The sequence below is a fragment of the Geospiza fortis genome, unplaced genomic scaffold, assembly GCF_000277835.1.
Source record: "Geospiza fortis unplaced genomic scaffold, GeoFor_1.0 scaffold16, whole genome shotgun sequence".
In the NCBI taxonomy this organism is placed as follows: Eukaryota; Metazoa; Chordata; class Aves; order Passeriformes; family Thraupidae; genus Geospiza; species Geospiza fortis.
Genome location: NW_005054302.1, coordinates 1,690,512 through 1,711,747, shown reverse-complemented (window position 1 = coordinate 1,711,747; position 21,236 = coordinate 1,690,512). Strand labels below are relative to the sequence as shown.

Below are 21,236 nucleotides of genomic sequence, written 5' to 3'. Positions count from 1 at the left end.
TATGTGACTGATTAAATAATATTACTGATTAAAATAATAAAGTCATATGACACAGTGTGGCACCCTGCAGGCCATGTTGAAAATCAGAGACCACTCCCAGACTGCTGATGGCACAGTGGTGCAGCTTCTCTTTCTGTACCTAAGGGAGCACAAGTCAACCCAAAGTAACTCCTCTCAGCATCTAACTCTACAGGGTCTGAAGGAAAAAAAATTAATCAAAAGTCATAGATTAGGAGTATTTTGAGCATGATCTGTCACCAAAATATTCAGTACAAAACACTGACAATGCTTTCAAAGAGGAAATTAAATTCTATCTAAAATGTGCAGAGTTTTATGCAGGTTATATTAGGTTAAACATTTATTTTCAAGGTGTTCTCCCCGATTTTCATTTTGCAATAAAAGTGTAATTTTAAAATTTTATTTCCCCTACCTCAGAATGGATTCAAAGCGGCTTTTACAAACGGACTCACCTTTCCTGACATACATCTAGGACAGTTACCTGTGAGAAATGGGACACAACACAATAATACAGTAGTCCCAAGCACTATCAAGTCAAAACATGCAGCACTTACCACGTTATACAGACCAATGCACCATCGCTCAAATAAGATCTGCCCGGAAAATCCATTAACAAAAGCAAACCAAAGCTGAAAAAGAGACAAGTTACAAGAAGCTTTAGATTACTCCTGCAGTCCATGCTTCCATTTACAGTAGAGGAGAAGGATGTGGAATACAGACCACCATCTGGAGACAGATGCTTGTCATGCTCTAAAAATAATTATCAGCAGTGCCAGGCAGTTATTTTCAAGTCTTACATTTTAAATACTGGCCAAGTACTCCTTGTTTAAAATAAAATACTCAGGCTATAGAGCAATTAGCTGTATTTACATCATTGCACTAAAAATATAGATGGCATCAAACTATTACAAAATCCTTATCGCTGGCAAAGTAGTATGCTTGCAGCCAGAAGCCAGCCTCATTTCCATCATGTTTGCTAAAGACCAGAAGAATTTTCAAGACAACTGTTTTGATGGATGTTCTGCTTAACTTGTGTTGATTTTTACAGTCCCAGAATTACAATGATATCTACTTGTCAGTTACATGATCGTGATTATATTGTAATTTTATTGTTTAAATGATGCAAACATTATTATTTATTAAACCACCTATTTAATAATTAAAATTGGAAGAGGTTGCAAAACAGGCTGCAGAGTCTTCATCCTTTAACAAGTCTGCAAATGCAACTGGGCAAGCCCTGAGCAACCTAGTTTGCATTTAATGTTCACCCTGCTTTAAACAGAAGATTGGACTAGATGGACTTCAAGTTGTTTTCCAACTGAGGGGATTCTGTAATGACACAATCCCAGGAAACAGCTTTAAGTTTCAGTGCAAAGGTAAACTCTTTTCAGCATTTTCCCGGATGCAGCTTCTTTGAACCTATTAATCTTGCTTAAGCACCTTTTTGAAGCACAAACTGCGGTACTGGGTTAGAACAAAGTTTCTTAGTGGACATTGACAGAAGCTTAGGGAAACAACATAGGAAAGAAGAGAAAGAATTATCATTTTCCAAGTAAACTGGAAACTGGAAGAACAAGAGCAGTTTAAGGGCATCCTGAAACAGCTTGCATGTGAAATCATTACTCTTATTAGATAACAAAAGATTTCTGAGAATTTCTGGCAACAGTCCCTTTCAAAATCCACAGTATACCATATTACTTTGTTCAAAATTATTTCAATATTGTGTGGGAGAGCGCTCCTTCTAACCACCCTGCTTCAACATCTTTTGTGTTGCATTTACTTCACAAGTGCACGATGCACTGGATGCACTATGTACTGCAGATCAGTCAAGTGCTAACCGTGCCCATTGCCTTCCTGCTCCCTGAGAGCCTGTAGCTCTCTTGGTGCCAGGTATCTTTTCTGACACCATTGTGTCACTCACTGGGCAGCACTCTCCTACTAGCAGCATTTATTCTCTGGCTCACTTGTGCAGTATTAGTGGCCTAGCAGAACATCTCAGATAAGCAGTTAGCTGTACATCATCTGATCTCTCCCTACTCCCACCCAAAATGAATACACAATAATCGGGGGGAAAAAAAAACCAACCAAAAAAAAACCCCACTCAAAAAACAAACAAGCAAACAAAAAAAACCACAAAAACCATTCAAACAAACAAAAACAAACAAACAACAAAAAACCAACCAAACAAAAAAAACCCAACAAAAAACCACAAGAAAACCCCACAACCCCCCCCCAAACAACAACAAAAAAACCAACCAACCAAAAACCCAAACAAGCAAGCAAACAAACAAACAAACAAAAAACACACACAAAAAAGGAGAAAATGGACTGCATCAAGATCTACCAGTGTTTTCATAGATACAATATCTAAACAGACCAGGACTCTAACATGAGACAGAGGCAACTTCATGCAATATTAAAGTATTTACAAGGTTGGAAAGAATAACAAATAGCTGTTCAAATAGGAACTGCTGCAAGACATGAAATTCACATGCTACCCAAAAGGAGAAAGTGAAACCTTTTCACACAATATATGGCTGGCCTATGGAAATGTCTCCCAGATGATGCTGTTGATGCAAAAGGCAATTTGAAAAAAAAAATCACAGAAGGAAAGCTGGAGACCAGATGAGTCTGCCAGAGAACTACCACTGTTCACAACCAGAGACCAGGTTAGTTGAGCTCTCATTTCTCTAATTCTTACAGCTATTATATCACCATTCTTGTTTGAAATTAATCATCTGTTCTAATGAACTCTCATTGTTCAAGTAAGAAACAATGACACCGATTCCAACTCATCTGTTTATAGCTATGCTTTGCACAGTTGGTCATCAGTTTAAAATTACTTCCTGTAATTTTTTAAACCGTCAGCTGCTCTTTCGAGTAGTGAGTTTCTATTTATTTCTCACTATGTTACTCCGAACTTTGCACTTTTCAATACCTGCTGCCCCTCTTGCAGCTTGTAGTTTACAAAGTGCCCTTGTAAATTTTCTTAAGGGCCAACAGCTTAATTCCTCTGCCACTTAGCTGAAGTGCACCAGCCTGGTATAAACTGCAAAATATTACCTGGGTTTCCTAAAAAAAGTGCCTCTTTCTTTCCCATTGCCAAACATGCATTCAATTAAAAGAGCCTTTAAGGATTCACCTCACCAGCTCTGTCCAGAAAACGGACAGAAGACACACACTCTACATCCCAACTTTTTATCATCAGTTCTATTGCATTGGTACCTTGAAGGAATACGCCCTAAATCTCACTCTAAGGACACAGTTAATGGCCCAAAGCAGCACACTGGTCAGTCACACTCGCACCCTTGCAGTGTTCCAGCCACTTCTACACATCAGCTCTTCAAAAGAAACATATGAAACCTCTTTGGTACAAAGCCTCAGGTCCCAAAAAGAAACCACAATTTATTTGGGGTGCTCAAGTTAGGAACTCAAGGGTTTATTCTAGGAAGAATCTGAGCTCTAAAATAGCATGCTCCCAGATATGTAGCAATAATGATCTAGGCATTTATCATCTCCAGGCTTTTTGCAATTAATTGCAACAATGAATGAGGGCAGCAATTCTAGAAACAATAAATAGCTCACAAATCAGAAGCCTGTCTGGCTTAGTTGGCAACTTGACTGTGCTCTGCTCAGTTTTCTAGATCCCACTGGGCAAAGCAAACTTCAAAGGTTTGGTAGCAAATGATGAGGCCTTTTATAACATTGGCTCGTGCTGCTTAGGAAATAACTGCTTTCTGAAACCATAGCTTCCCACAACCAGTCCTCCAGCAACATATATAGCTGATTATCCATCAAGAGGGTAAAAAAAAGCAGCCAGAATGTCTGTAGCTAGCCCATGGCTAGAAGAAAAGCCCTAAACCAGGCAAATTTAACATCTTGGATTCTTAGATTCACATTTCCCAACAAAAACATTAGCAATAATGATAACAGAATCACATAAAACCTGAGAAGAGCAGAGCTGTTAGGATGCCTTACAGAGCAGCAGACAGGCTGTCAAAGCACAAGTGAGAAACATCCACTCAACAGACCAACTCCTTCTACTCACGATGTACAGCCCTGCCACAACTGCATGGTGCAGAATCCGCTAAAGACCCTGCTAACACCACATTGAGATGAATGAATCAATACAGGAGAATACTGAGATGTCTGACTGCAATAAATAGGTATTTAGCTGTTACTATTTTGAGTCCTCTGCAGCATCTTTTAACATTGAAAGAATTTTTTTCTACAGAAAAATTTTGCCCCTATTTCAAAGGCTGATATAATTTGGATAGGCAAAAACTAACTAAAAGTTCAGTGTCCGGCCAATCCAAAAGTCCAATTTGAACTCTTTTTCTTTCAGCAGTATCCACACAGGTAAAAATTAGAAGTGAGAGCATTTCCAACACTTACAAGTCTTCATGCACCACAGGCTCCAATCAGAGGGGGAAAGTTAATGCTGTCACAATGCACTGGAAAGTAACAGCTCTGCTTGTTTTTTCCACAGATTCACACTACCAAAGGCTGACTGACAGAAAGACTGTGGGATACTGTCTCATACTTCCTCAATATCTTCATGTCAAGAGTAAATCAGATACTCTGCATAAAATACACATTTATTTTGAATTTAACACAAGCCATAAACTGCTATGGATGATTTAAGGACCAGCTGCTTGTAGAGACAGCATAATGTACCTTAAGGTAAGCAAAGGAAAAAAAACCCCCAAACTCTCCACCTTAATGTTCATGTTAACAAAATGTACTAAATATATTTGAAGTTGCAACAAGCCATGCTTGACTCAGACTCGGTAAGCTGGTAGGAAACCTTGCCAAGTCTGCCTGGCTTGCCAAGCTCCAGGGGTTTGTAGGGCTCAGCTCCAGTACTGCTATGAACAAATGGACCCACAGTTATTAAACCTCTTTTCTGGCTGGAAAAAAGAAATCTTTTCACTTTAACTATTACCTAGCTGCCAAAAAGCTGGAAAAGCTTATTTGTAACTCAGCTACAAAATATATACTTTTCTCCCCAGAAACAAGAGGTTCAATTTAAATGTAGAGATTCAGACCTAAGGCTGAAATCTGGGCTGATACATTGCTGTGCTTTATTATAGCAGATACTGCAAAGATGTGAAACCAGTAGGTACCATGCAAAAAGAAACTGGAACATTGCAAACTGAAAGCTAGCCCATGTTTCCTGCCTTGAAGTGGGGTTGCATTCTTTAAATAAGAAGCCCCACTGCTGAAGCACTTGATGCCAGCTGTGATGTGGGCACTTTGCCACTAGAGAAAGGAGAGAAGGGAATAAACCAGAGGTCAGCAAAAGCCAACAGATGGTAATACTTGGTTAATATTGACTTCAGCTGCAGGCAAACCGAGGATCTCAAGGTAGAACAGTCCCACGCTGCTGTTTTGAGCTACACAGCACATCCACCTGCTCTAGAGTGTATTTTGAGAAAAGATCAAGTATTATTTTCAAAAAGTATTCCCACTCGAGCAAGTTGGAAGGCAATTTTAATTGCATTATTGCTTCATGCATAATTACTGCAAAATTAATGCCTGAAATAGTAGGAACTAATTTATTTAAGCGCTCTAAGGCACTGGGATAGCAAATCATCTCTATTCTAAATGTGTATATTTATGAAGGCTTGATAATAGACAGCTTAACGAGTACTAGAAATGTTTTTCCAATTCTGCTAAAGGGCACAGAAAGCTAATGTAGTCAGGGTACCAACAATTGCCACAGGCACCAATTATATAGCCAGACTGGATGCCTTTACTATTCAGAAATTAGTTAAATTCTCAAAATACCCTCTCTCAGCACACACACATTTTGCATGTTCTTACCAAATAGGCTCATTTACAGTTTGCCCAATAAAGCAGGTTTGTGTGTCTCCCATGCAGCTCATTAATAATGTATCCTGATTTAAGATCTCTCATTACAGATGCCTCTCTCAACACCAGCCTCTTATTCCTATCCAAATGCTCACAGCCTTAAAATAATCCCTTCATTAGAGAATGTACAGCACCAATTTTATAATGTAGGCAAAGTGTGTTAGTAATAAGATTTGACAGGGTAGGCATGGCTGTCTGAGACTCACTTCATTTGCTGAGGAATATTTCCCTTGCTCCTTTTATTCCCCCTAGTGTTTAATAATTCTTTGCTGAAAACAGATCGATATTTTACAACTGAAAAGAATTTGCTCTAGGCCTGTGCACTCTAAACAAGTGCCTATTCAAGGTTAAAAATCATCTCCAGTCTGAACAATTATTTTCAAAGTTTCATGCTGCTTTTGTCTCATTAAAAACACCCTATGCATTGACTGCAATGCTTTGTCAGATAGATACTAGAGCAACCACTACAATAGAGATTTCCTGGCTTTAAACACAAGTTTATTAAATAAGCCTGAACATCTATTATTTCTCCTATTCTATTTTTTCTATTCCTGACTTCATACAGTTTATATTTCAGCATACTAAAGAGGACAGATTTTATCAGCTTCATTTTTCACTGTTTACAGAAGAGGCATATGCAGAAGATTTTACTCCTTCCTTATAAAAACAGTTTTTGTGCTCCTCTTCCCTAACTGATCAGCTGCTAACATCCTTCCTGCAAAGCACAAGTAACCTTCAATAGGAGAGGCAGGCACAGAATGGAAGCGGGAGAAGACAAGAGGAGCCTCACCCCACACTTGGACTCACAATTCTTTCCATTTCAGTCCTCAAAATAATTATGAAGACTTGAAAATAAAGTAAGAACTAGCAAAGATCTGAGTTTTTTCCTCAGTGGTTCCCACTAGAGAACAGTTATGCTGCTTATCCCAGGAGTTTTGAGCACTGTGGTATCACACCTGCAGATGACAATGCAGCATATATCAAAAGACCTTACCACTAAGAACGAAAAGGATTGCCTCTTCCAGTAACATTTGGCCCCAAATACCCTAATAAATGTATTTAAAAACATGATAAAACATAGCAGGCCCTACCAATGCCTTTTGATAGGCAGTGGTTTACTTTTCTTTTTGTTCCTGGAGTTACATGAACATCTGATCAGCGTGCTAAATTATCCTATCCATGTTTACATCACTGGTAAAATGAAGGCGTAGCCCATTAGAGCACATTGTTCAGAGCTGTAATGCAATTTCATTTTAAGACCTTATGAAATCACATAGAGAAAAGGCAGGCTATTTCTCTACCTCTCTTGGTGTGAAGTATTCCAGGGACTTAATATTTGTCTAGCACACTAATTGCTGCAGAAGCACGCCTATGATAATGTGATTAGAAATGGCCTGCCCTGCCAAGGGCAGACGTACTTGTCAAAAGATGTGGTTAAACTTAGCAATTCTTCAGAACATTTCCCTTTTACAAATATAGACAGCTCCATTCTGAGGTTATTCTTCATCCTTCCTTAATTTTTCTGAAGAAAGCTGACACTGCTACAATAGGATTTTCGTACACATATATGGGACACCCTTGAAGTCACAGGACTCACACAGTGACTTGTCAAAAAAAATTAATACCCAGCATGGTTCAGCCAAACCCTACCACGATGCAGTGTTTCAGTCTATCTGCATGGCCAAAGGGGTCTAAACCCACAGAGCAAAGATGCCAGGACTGATGATGCTGGGAATTGCCATCATTACCCTACAAAGCAACCAGGGTGTCCTGCTCTGGCTGGAAGTCAGGTTGAGAGGAAACAAGGCAGCAGCTTGTTGTCCACATCCTCCTCCCATTCCCAGCCTGGGGAGTGAGGAGGGCTCAGCTACTTGGTTGGCAAGCTGGGAACATTGCGCCAGGCCACACCGTCTGCTGCCGAGCAATGGAAACTCGTGCTATGGACTCCCAGTGCCATCAGCCTTCCTCTACAAAGCAAACAACTGTGAAGACAGGTCTCCACTGACATGGACATCATCCTTATGCATACAGCAGCAGTAAATACAGGGTTGGAGTCAAATCAGGCACGTTAACATGTCTTTGGTGGGGCTTATTTGGTGGTTTTTTTGCCTCTTACCTAATCAACTTCTTTAACTGCCCTTGAGTATCAGCACATCACTGTGGAACTGAGAAGTACAATATGACTATTAATAGCTTATGGTATCTCCTCAGCACATAATCATGACAGACTGGTCTTGATACAAGTTTCACAACTGTGTAATTGACCCATATCACATACACAAGATAAGGACATGCTACTATATGGTTTTAAATGATCTGCTGGCTTTTCTGAAGCTATGCAGTATCTTTAACCACTGATAACATAACAGAATTGCTTTGGATTTGTTATTCCTAATTTGTTCTTTAGTCCTAAAATAAACAAATGAAAGAAAAAAAATTAACTATTTACATTGATAGGTGAGAAAACATCAACAGTTTCAGGTAACTTATCCAGCTGAAATTCTGCTAAGCACTTGGAGTCTACCAAGAAAATACATGTCCAATAGCAAGAAAAGCAGTATTGGAAATAGAAGATTAGGGAATTGTGGAAGAAAACACGCTAAAACTATAACCCAAGTAAGGTTAATGAAAAGAAAGCACAGAAACAGCTACAAAAACCATCAACCAGTCTGGCACCAGAAGTAGAAGCAGAAAGAAAGCCAACAAAACACATAGCACTCGGTGAGTGAAACCTGATAATGCCATGAGTCAAAAGTGAGGCTGAACACACCAAGGCTCTTCACACCTGGGATGTGCACTAGGGCTCACTGCAACCTGAATAAAACACATCCACCACAGAATGTAGCAACAAATATTTCCACACCACTCATCCCAGAGCAAAAAAAGACTGAGGCCAGGAGCTATGACAATGATCTAGCTCTAGAAATAAGCGCAGAAAATGCAGCTCATGCCCCCACTATCAAACATTCTGTGTATTTGGGAAGGGGAGAGTGGAAATGTAGCAAAGATTTTTATGAATGTAGAAGCATTACCCCCTTAGGGGTAAAGGGTATCAGGATGGAGCAGGACAGGTGTTGAATTAGAGAAAGAAATGCATAGAATGGTATAATTCATTAAGAAAATGGTACTACTTTTGCTCTTAGTTTCTTTCATAGCATTGTGTAGCTGTCAGTTTCCATTTAACCTATATGTAGCTTAATAGAGTTACCAACCCACACACAAATGCATTCATTTATACCTGCATATGACACAATGAGCAACAGGATAAAAAGTAATAAGGAAATTAATATTCATGTATTGTAGTTAAAATAGAGTTGTGCATTCTTATTTCCTGGATATGAACCTATGCAATGTGTTAGGTAACCAAAATTATTTTAAAATTTCCAAGGAAGAGATGCAATCTGTACTGACTGAATAAAACTAAGAGTGACCAAGACCCTGACTGTTATTATTCAGCTCCTATTTTATAGGACATTTCACTTCAATTCTTTCCCTTCTTACTTTTATTTGCAGAAGTCCCTTATGTTACAGTTATAAACGCAGGTTCACAGACTTTGCTTTTCTTGTCATCACATAAAGGAATCCTTCTGCAGAGCTGCTGAATTAAATGTAATAGGAGCAGTTCTGTAGCAAGGTCATTTTAGGTCTGGGACTGCAGTCCCCCTAGGATTCTCTGTTATGGCTATGTGAAGGGCCAGGTTTCCCTTGCAAGTCTGTTTTTCCCCCCTTCCTCCCTATGAAATAAAATTCAGTCTCTGTAAGACCTTGAATTAAGCTACTTTTATCCAGGAAGTTTATATGAAGTTTTCTGACAGCTTGGAACCCAAGGAAAATAGCAAAATTAGCAACAGAAAAGCCAGACCACTATAGAAATTGTAGCTCATCTTCTGTCATACTGACAAGAGTAAAACCTTTACAGGGTAATCCCAGGAGCAGGCCATGTTTCTCATTACCCACAACCCTATTAGAATTTCAGCACAGAGACAATATTCTAACCCAAAACCACCATGACACACGATGCAATCTGAAAAGCTTCCCAGTACTTTCATTGCATTTGTTCGATTTTTATTAATACATCAATTTTCTTGGATGTCAATGGGACAATCTAATAATAGACAGGACCTAGCATTTTGTTTTGTACACAGCTGCTTTTAAACATTACTACCCCTTCCCTTAAACTTCAAAACTAGTACAACAAAAAATCTGTCCCCTGGTCTCCTTGTGTCTCCTCTCATGTAGAAAATACATACAATATTGGTAACTTAAGTCTACATTTATTGCTTTATGTGCTGGCAAAAGCTAAAAGAATTGGGTCCTAAACATCTTTTGCCAAAATACACAGCACATTGTAAACACATGCAATCACTTCACTAGTAAATTACCTAGTGATGTACTTCTCACTACAGAAATAATTTTTGAACTTCTTCAAGAAAGTGGCTAGCTTGCTTTCCCTGCACTATGTACAAAGAAATTCTTGGGGTGTCTTTAAAGCATTTGCTGTATCTTCTGATAGAGCTGTGTACAAAGAAAACCAAAGCTTTTCTTTGCTGGCAAAAATACTTTAGAGAAGAAAAACCTATAAGCTCAAACACAGGAGCAAAGCATTCACGTGATTCCCAAATTCAGTCTAAGATTTTATGACATGGCTTTAGGAAGGCATTGCACATTCACTCATGACATCAAGCACGCAGAAATGACTACTTCTTTTTATAAATGTCTCTCCTTCAAAGGCTGGGTAATACAGGAGAGACTATGGCAGACTGGTGATGTTTGCTACAAACCAGTTCTTAGTTTCACAGTATTTTGCAGATTTTTAACCAGAGAGAATTAACTTGCACCATCACCTTCTTGCTGGGTGAACTCTTCAAGACAAATGATCACCAAACTGCCCCCAAACATGGGCCAGGGATATACATCTGCTTTCTCTTTTTAACAAGTTCCTCAAAACGCCAGGAAGATTACACACAATGAAAATCTGAGACTCATAGGAATGAAGTCCATAAATGAGGTTTGAACTCTGGCAATGCTCTAAGGAGCAACTCTGAGAATGAAGATGCATTTGTCATCTTTTATACAACACAAAAAAGAAATATGATGTAAGACTAGCTACAAGCTTACTTAAAAATTAGCAAATACATATAAACCATAAAACACTATTTGTACAAGACCCCAAAGCTATTTCGGACACCAAATGAATTTATAATCCAAGTAGAATTTCCACAAGCTAACTAGCATAAAGAAAACAAGTGCTGCTAGCTTCTAATACTGCAGAAAATGGGAGGCAGGGACATGTGTACAGGAAGCACCCATACCATGATTCCCATGGTCTAGCAGCAGTACACATCCCTCCTACTGCTCCAACAGCAGCTGCACTTCAGAACTAGAGTCAGGTGCATAAAAGCACCTGAGGAGTACAAGAAGGAATAAACAGATGTGTTTAATTTCCAAGCCAGAAGAATTAAATGCAAGGGAGATGTATATTTATTCCCTCTTAATGAATTCTTGGGACAGTGAATTCTTCAGAACACAGCAGAGGCTCCAGAAGACATTCTTCTGTATGGAAACCATGTATCATGCAAAAACTTGTCCAACTAAATCATAGTTATGGTTACCCGCTGCTTGCCTTCTCCCTTCACTCTAGGTAGGGGCAGAATACATCTCTAGAAAAGCAGCTCTCCAAAGTGCAGAATGTAGCCATTCAATACCTGAGTGGAGACACAATAAGACCTCTAAAAAAACCCCAAAGGATCCCCAACAACAATAACACCCTCACAGCACTTAACGCAAACTGAAGGTAACCAGATAATAGGAGTAATCAGCTGGATGGGGAAACTTCTGTTTATGTCACACACAACACAGAATCTTTTCTCCTTGGAACCATCTATCAGCGTTCCTAAGATCTTGGTGACAGGGGAAAGGGCTCAGCTCCCTGAAGGAGCATCTCAGTTCCACAAGAACTGCAAATGCTAACTTGGCATAAGAGCAACAAGTCATAGCCATTCAAACAAATGAGTTGATCCTGAGCTGAGCTTTTTTTAAAAGCACATGCACGCACTCCAAGCCCTAGGAAAGAGTATGAATCACACAGTCTCCTGTACTCAGGTATCTGCAAATATCCAGCTCTGTGGATTTCCCAAGTCTCCTGTGCCTTGCCTATGCAGTAACCTTCACAGTTCTATTCCTTTTTTATTTTCTTGTTTCCTCTTAAGCCCCTGTAAACGTCCTGCAATAGTATCTTGTTTTAAATACTAAAGCTGCAGGTTTATCCAAGAGAATGAATGTGAGTTGATGTCACATGTGCCATACTGTGAATTGCCATATCAAATGAATGCTCTTTAGTTGCTGAACAGGTGCTTTGTTCTTCATTTTTATAATCACGGGATACTCAGAGTTCTTGGTGCTCAAAAGGAGTCATATAAACTCATTTCTTCAGCACCGTGTGCTATGAAAAATTGCCCAAAAGTAGACCTGGCAATTCCTCACTTCTGGTTGCATCCTCCCTTACATCTCTGGTTGCATCTCTAACAGTGGACAGAAAGGAAAAGCTTGTATGAGCTTCTAGAGAATCCAAGTATATGTTTTCTTGCTGGTGGTCTGTTTCTTGGTATCTGAACTTGAAGTCTTGAAACATGTAAAACGATTGCATTGTACTTCTGGGGGCAGGGGGTTTTTCAGCTGGAAGTTGAAATAACTTTTGCTCTGTTTCAGAAGCATAAAAAATATTTTGACCCTAAACAGGGCATGTTGACTGTGAGGTAATTTAAATGATTAAACCCAAGCTGCTCTAGCCTTTACATTAGGAAATATTTCCTAACCTGTCAAATCCTCTTTCCCTCGAGAAGAAAATATTTAGTACTATTCAATTAGGACAGTGTTGTATCTGAATAAAAGGAACATGTGTTCATGCTAGAACCTGATACTAGTAAGACAAACAAGACAGAGGATAACTCCCTAGGAATGATGGAAGGCACCAAGGGCCAAACTGTATGTCAGCACCTTGCAAAGGTCTTCCAGCCTCATGCAGCCCAGGAATTAGCAGTGTCATACACACAGTGGCTCTAAGGCTGGGGCTTTTCCTTAGTGAGTTATTTTCAGGGGAATAAAACCTCAACTTTGAATGGCAACTTCTGAATGACAAGATCACTAATGCAGGTAACCACTTGCCATCTTCAAATGATCTGAAGACCTAACATTACAGCAGTGAAAATGGATTGGTTACTATTTCTGGGGATTAAGCAAGATGAAAAGAAAAGTTTTCGGTTAAAAACACTAATTGTATTTATAATTTACCTGAAAAACACATAGTTTACTAAGGGAAGAGAGTCTGAAATGTAAATTCTGGTGTATTTCTCCACAAGCGGTTGGATGTGGTTGCATGAAGTGGTACATTCTCTATTGTTAAAATTGAGTGACTGAGACAGTACCCAATGTAAAGCGGTTTAAAGCTTCTTCTAATATTTGAGCAGTGCAAGTATAATAAGCTTTTCCCCCCAGCTTTCAACTTTCAGAGCTAAAATCCCCAAACAGTGAAGTGAAGGCTATTTCTGACATCCTCTTTCCCCTCATATAGTCATCCAAACTATAAACAAATGTTCCCTTGCCTGCCATACGGGCTTGTCTACACAAGGAAGTTACAGTGGTTTAACTGCAATGTGATTGTGAATCCACTTAAATTAGTTCCAAATGTTCTGTGAATGCTCTAAGCCTGATTTAAACTGAAATGATAGCCCAGATAGTTTGTTCCACAGATTTAAAACCTGCATTTAAAACTGAATTGTTTCTTGTACTGCAGTATGGAAGACAATCTTAAATCAAACATCAAGTCTGTTGTGATACTCTTATTTAGAGTTGAAATGACTCTTTCTGAGAAAATGCTCCTGAGAGACTGAAGGCTGGGAGAGCCCTATGCAATACAAGGCTGGCTTGCTTTGTTCAATTCTAGGTGGGTCTCTGGTGTCTTTTGAGGAAGCAATAGCTATGCTGTGTTTTTCAGTTCTTCCAGAGAGCTGACCACCAGTCTCACAGACACCAACAGGCTTCTGTCCACACTGCCCAGTGTCAGCACCTGGAGGAATAGTAGGTTGACTGTCTTGTGGCCCTTTGTGCTTGTGCTGAGTAGGCCAACTGTGTGGAGTTTTTATACAAAACTTGAAAGGGCTGTAAAGAATGAGGTTTGTGTTTATAGCATTAGTGAGGTCTCGTGTTGTGGATATACTGCAAGATAAGAGGATATTTGAGGGTACTAAGCCTACCAACACGATTTAAAGGCCTACATATGTTGAGGGTGACAGTTCTCACACTACCTGTGGGCCGTATGCAGTGAAAAACATTTCATACCTTAAATGCTTTTGCCTCTAGCTAATCTTTCTTATGTTTAGATTAAAAGACTACTTCTCTTACCTCTTAGCACCATTGTTTAGCAAAAATATTTTTCCCCCATCCTGGCCCCAAAAGATCTGGGATACCACTCTATTTAATATATATTGGTTACCAGCCCTATTTTCTAGGTAGAGTTGACAAAAATCTTTTGTTATACTAAAGTATTTGATATTGTCAATTAATCAGCTTTTTGGCATGTTGAAATTTGTGGAGAGGCAATCCCTCAAATTTGACTCACTGGTGTCCTGTTTAAGGTTCCTTTCCCTTCCTAGCCAGGTAGTAATAAACCACAGCACTGTCAACTGCTGCACTACCTTCTGCTTCATGTAAAGGCTTGCACTTGAGCCCAGTGTTTTGAACCCACCTAAAACTCACAGTCAAAAGTTCGGGGCTGCCCCCAGAAGTACAGTCATTTTACATGTTTCCAGACTTCAAGTTCAGATACCAAGAAACAGACCACCAGCAAGAAAACACATACCTGGATTCTACAGACGCTCATAAAAGCTTTCCTCTTCACTCTCAGAGATGTAACCAGAGATGTGAGGGAGGATGCAGCCAGAAGTGAGGAACTGTCAGGTCTACTACTGGGCAATTTTTCATAGAACACGGTGCTTCTCTGAAAAAATCAGTTTATATGACTCCTTTTGAGTACTGGCAACTCTGAGTATCCCATGATTATAAAAATGAAGAAAAAAGCACCTGTTCAGCAACTAAAGAGCATTCATTTGATATGGCAAGTTCACAGTATGGCACATGTGACATCAACTCACATTCACTCTCTTGGATAAACCTGCAGCTTAAATCAAATTTAAAACAAGATACTGTCTCAAAACTGCTGTTCAGATTTCTCCCAAAGAACAACAAAAGAGGAAAGAGAATATTGATAGTTATGGTAGTTATTGGTTTTAACTGCACTCAGTGTTAAGGTCTCTCGTATAAGATGTAACACACAAACCTCAGAAAAGTTCTTTTTAATTTGTATGGACATTTTAAAACTTTTCAAAGTTTTTTCTAATACAGCACTTTTATTCTTCTCAACACAGCACTAGATTATTTTGAATTACAACCAACACTTTCAATGTTTATAAAGCCGAACCATATACTGTGAAGTAAATCCATTGCTGCAAAGCAATTTATACCTTGGCCAATTAAAAAAACCCCAAACCAACACACAAAAGTACATCACAAAAGCATACTGCAAACTATTTCTCACAACTGAGAGGTCTCCTACTTGCCATAGCCATTACAGACATACTTTATGTAGCCTGCTCTGCATGCTTTACCATCAACATGACAGAGAGGCTACAAGCAAATGATAAAGATTCCAGTGTTCCAAAAAGCCACCAAAGACAGTTGTATCACAGCAAAGCAAGTAACTCATCTTTTCACAACTACATTTTCAGGAAATCCTTCCACACCTTACACCAGAATTAAGACAAAACAAAACCTCTGATAAACTGATAACACTTACCATAGTTGACACTACAGTACAGTAATATGATCAAGTTACTTATATTTATGGAAATCTTAAAGTAACCTCTTAGCTACACACAACTTACTTGTTGGCATTTGAAGGCAAAACCAAACCTTGCTCACGAAGACCTTTGTCTATAGAAGTAGTTAATTAGATGACCTTCCCCACTATTAACAACATTTTTTAATATTAAAGTTTGAAGGTTCTAAAAAGTGTTACTAAGATCACTACCTTCCTGTCAGCATCAAAATACAAAAGACAGGGAAACAGCAGGGTTTACACTTTGGAAAAGGTGTGGTTTTTTCCAATCCTGGCACCTTCACTCTATAGAAATTCACCTGAGATAAAGGAACCAGCAAAGAGAAAGCACTTCCTCTATTCTACAAAAATTAGGATCTGAACATTCAGATGGGTACCCTGTGAGAATTTTTGAGAAAAAATAAAAAAAAATTTGAAAAGTATAAGGGGAAAAAATGTTAAAATACTTAAAAAGGAAAAGGGCCTTGTGCTTAGCAGTGGTTGCTCCTGAGAGTGAAGTGTGAACAGAAGCTTTTGGCTTTTTTTTATCTTTGTTTTTTAAGTAAAGCCGACTTATAAGCCTTCTGAAAGAGTTCTATAGTTGAATAATTTAGCCCATGGATGATGCTTTATTAATGGCATGCTTCAGACGTTATCACCAGAAAACTGGATAGAAGCCCAGATGTCTGGTTTAAGACCATTTTTATTTCCTGCATTTTCAAAACATTGCATGGGGCTTTAGCTGCACGATTCAGACAAACTTAATGAGACTCATGCAGCTATGCCTGCATATGTTGCTTTGAAAACAGAGAAGCACTGGTTTGGGTTCTGCTCTTCTGAAGCTCTCCCTGGAGTGATTTAAAGGTGTTTTTTCCTCTCAGTCTTTTCTCTAAAGGTCTTCTACACTTTACCTCACCATCTCTGACAGATAAAGAGCTGAAACTTTGGACACCTCATGTTTTTGAAGACTTCAGTACTCTGGTCTTGTGTGGTACCATGAAACTAAACAGTGAACTGCCAGGCAATCAAATTTAGCCCAGTGTGTCATTGTGCTCAATTTAATGGCAATGGGTTACTTCAAATCAGAACAATGCTGTGGGCACTGAGCAGAGTTACAACTTGGTACCAACATATGTCATTTATTATGACTGATTACTACTTACTGTAAACCATTTTAATACCCACACATGATCAAACTTAATATATGTTATTCAGGTTCAAATCAAAACTTCAGTATATATATTGTATGACACACCACACATCTCTATTGGAAAGCCATGACGTAAATCATACATTAAGGAAAAAGAGAACCATACATATCTATAATTTACAAGCTATTTAATAAAATATTTTTGCTATATTGCTGTTGATAAGCATAAGAATAATTTTACTGCATTCTCATTTTTTCAAATAGCTGAAAATACAGATTTTCTGATTTTCTTTTATTTTCTTTAAGCATGAGTGTTAATCTTCCCCATTCTGAGTTTATGAATTGGCTGCTAAAGCAAGGGTTTGCCCCAGTCAGCTGGCAGTTGGAAATCTGCCTTCACGTCCAAACAGATTAAATCAGATAAAGAATTAGGACTTCACTCTAACCTCTCAATTCTGCAGTGACATTGCAACAGAAGAGTAAAGTGGAATATGAAGACTCACTTTGACATTTTCAGTGCTCATATTTTACAGAAAAAAATATACAAGACACCATGTAAATACTTAACTTTGCAACAAGTTCTGAGAGAAAGAGAAAGCAACACAAGTGAAATTGCTTCAGGGAAGCCTTGACAAGAAAACACATAAATATTGTGAAGAAATAAGATCACCTGTGGTAGGCCACCAGGAATAACTTCAGAGAACAAACAGCTGCAGCACAAGGCTCCCTTTGCTTCATCTAGGAAAGACTGACATGTACACTAACAGTAATGATGCATAAGCTACACTTCTGAGTTGTATTCATAACCTGTGTGATAATTACAAAAGCCATGAGCCCCTAGAAAACATCCTCCAGAAGTTCAGAGATCCTCCTGATCCCGACCAGTGCTAACATGACAGAGACTATCACAGGCATGACAATGAGCCTGCTAGGGTCCACTACCTTCTTGTAGATTTAGCTAGAATGGTATCTTCAAGTTTCCTGCATATCCTAAGACCTCCTGCCCCGGGTTCTAGAGAGACTCATTCTTACTAAAAACGCACACACAGTACATATTGTGTCACCCTAATGACAGTCTGTCATCCTTCAGGAATTCCCTAGTTGACAGTTTTGGATACCATTGATTAAATTCTTTAGTGCACTGAAACACTGTGGAATAAGATCTTTTATATTCAGGTGCATTAGGCTTTTGTACTCCTTATGAAAGAGACTGGGTTTAAGCACATGTCCAAAAACAGGGTACAAAGACAGATGAGATATCTTGAGAGATCATGTGTCACCAGCGCACAGAAATTTGAAAAAAGTACAAAACTGCCCCAATTCTTCTCCAAACAGTAGGTATGGTATTTCCCTCCTAATTTATGTGACTACAGAAAACAAACAGTAGTGAAGGGTCAGTTTTCTGCTGTGTACCAACAAGACAGCCTTTAAACAAACTGTCTTCCAACATTAAATCAATATAATTTCAAAAACATGCACATTACCTAGAAAACACCAAAATGCAGTATCTTCAAGCTCTTCTTCACCTTTATATCAGTAATTTATCTTAAACTTTAGATTACTATGTAAAGCAAGTGTCAGTACAACAGGGAAGTGACCATAAATGACTTGTTGCTGCAAAAATGGTAATTCTAGAAAAAAAGGAAAGAATGAGATGGCTGAATTTTTAAACTTTCTTTTCAGCAACACCAAGTAGGAACATTTTATACTCATACCACATACTCAAAATTCATTTGGCTGCATCAGATTAATTTTCCTAAGGCTACAGATACAATTAAGAAGATTTTATTTATATAATAAAATTCAGTAAATAATCCTTGTTTCAGATTTTGGGCAATAAGCACCACAAATGGAAATACTGAAAATATTAATTGCAATAAGCTTGTTCCACTCTATTCCATTTAAATTTTCATTAGCAACTAATTTCTTTTAAAGATGAGGAATACTGTGAATTACCAAGTCTGACACACTGCAACTATAGTCTCCTGTTGTACATACAATGGAGGTTTCAAAAGAGTTTGGGAGCAGGTTTAAGCAAGAGTAATGCAAACATAGAAATAGCTCCTCTTTGAGAAATACATCAAGGATACAAAGAGGCACGTGCATCCAAGGGATTCAGTTCAAAAAGCTTTTCAGGAAAGAGCTGAAATTCACTAATCATTGATAGAATATGCTAAGCTATTAATTCTCAGATGGAATTGTGCTGGACTTCCAGCTGTTTGAAGCACCAAAGAGATACTTGTAAGTCTGTATAAATTTTGGTACTACTACAACTACAACTTGCTTGTTCTTTTTTTTTTTCTCCTGCTCCTCTTCCCCAGCACAGTGAAACAGCTGTGACTGACAACTTTTATAAAGGTACCTTTCTGCTTTACAGCAGACATTAAACATTTGTATGGCTGGTAAAGCAAGACACCTTCAGGTGGTGCACACACAAACATGCATATTCAATTCAGAAGGAAGTCTTTTATGGTTTGGAAGGAAAAAACATACGACCACGACAGAACAACGTATATACTTCTATGACAATGCTTTAAACCTCCAACTCTCTGATGTAGTTGCTATCAGTCTCAGAGGATATAGCAGTGAGCACCTGAACAGTGCTGGTATTACCCCAAATTATTTTTCAGAACTTCCTAGAACAGTCTGGCAAAAACTTGAGGTACTTCATGATTTTGAGGACACTGCTGCACGAGCCAGGCACTCAGTGGGGAAAGTGTACAACCCTCAAAATTTACACCAGCTCTGCAAGTGTTGACAAGAGATAGTAAGACTTTTTAGATTTTATTTTTGCAGCGTTTATCTCAAAAGACTGCTCTCAGTACCAAACTCCACAAGACAAGGTCAGAACAATTTAATATTTGCAATGGAAGCAGGAACTATTTAAATGAAACGCAACAGCCATTTTGTAGGATGTCATTCTTCATATACTGTTAAGCAGGCAGTCAACTGCCAAAGCTGCTTTTTGAAATGAGATACATACTCACTACAGGAGTATGTGGCTGATGCCAGCGGGGGAGGGGGAAATAAATGAAGCCTGGTAGGTGAAGTTCTGTTTGTCCCCATTTATTAGGATTAAACAGTAACTGCCTCTGTTCAAACAGAAGAGAGCAGACGTTTGCCGCCCACCAGAGTGGCTTCCAGCTATATCTCCAAATGGAGAAATATGATAATTAAAGTTTTATCTATCTTCATTATTTTTTAACATGACAGCAGATGTAGGAGTACTGCTAGACTTTGTATTATAGAAATGTATGCAGCAGCAACTTTCCTCACAAATGAGAAACTTAACCATGGGCTCACAACCCCAAGTGGAGTTTATTGCACCCAGCACTTATATCATTTATTGCTGCTTTGGAGCCGTAATAAAAATGTGCAGATTTGCATTTTCATGGAAAGCAATAACAAATTTACTAATGAATCTCAAGATACCAGTGTGGGCAAAGGGAGCACCTGAAACTTCTCATGACACGATTCCCCACTGACACATCAGTAAAACAAGTAGGAAGACAGAATCAGTCAACACAACCAAAACACCCACCCAAGAAACCAGAGCCAGTCACCAACACTCAGTTATGATGAAGTCAGCTATGTGAAGAGTGTCAGGCAATGACCAGGGAATTGTGCTGAGTTTCTCAAGAAGAGAGCTCTCAGGAGAGCATAATTTACTGATCTGGCAGTCTGCTCTATAGGGAACAGAGTCATACTAAAGAATAAAAAAATTGAAATCAAGCTTTTGGGCAGACAGACTTCCATGCTCATGGGTAGTTCTCAGTGAGCATGGTTATCCTAACAGTAAGCAGGAATAAGTCTCAGTCATCAGAAACAATGGACATACCAGCAGTGTATTTGGGTGCCAAAATCAGCATGCTAAAAGTTGCACTATTCTGTGTGTCATCCTTTTTAAAATGTGAACAAGGTTAAGACTTGATTGCTAAAAACACAACAGTTGTTCTCCTCAGGAAGGGAGGAAAGTTAAATGGGAGAGCTTTGTGCCTATCCAAATGCCACCTCCCCTCCCCCCCAACCAAACTGGGCTTTATGAACCCCACAGAGACCCTTCACAGACCACCAACACACACTCTGCTTTCTTCACCAAGTCCAAGAAAGGAAGGTTTGCCAGGCTTACTTGTAAATTTTTACATTCCCCAAAGCCAAATATGTAAGGATTTCCAATCCTAACCTATATTTTAAAATGTTCCACTTTCATTCTCATGCCTTCCCTACAATGCTTTCTCAGCAGTATCAGTCAGTTTGAAGAGAACAGCAACTCTCATGTCTGGCATCCCTTGAAGCACTGTCCTGGTTTTAGGTAACATTCCT

At 38.8% G+C, this 21,236-nt stretch overlaps 1 protein-coding gene across 1 annotated transcript in view; it reads right to left on the bottom strand.

Annotated features, from left to right (window-relative positions):
* ATP8A2 (ATPase phospholipid transporting 8A2) overlaps positions 1 to 21,236 on the bottom strand; it is a 287,313-nt gene that overhangs the window by 106,947 nt on the left and 159,130 nt on the right. Inside the window, exon 27 of the mRNA XM_005417776.2 lies at positions 573 to 647. Within this exon, the coding sequence (XP_005417833.2) occupies positions 573 to 647 (75 nt within the window). The remainder of the gene's footprint in view (positions 1 to 572; positions 648 to 21,236) is intronic.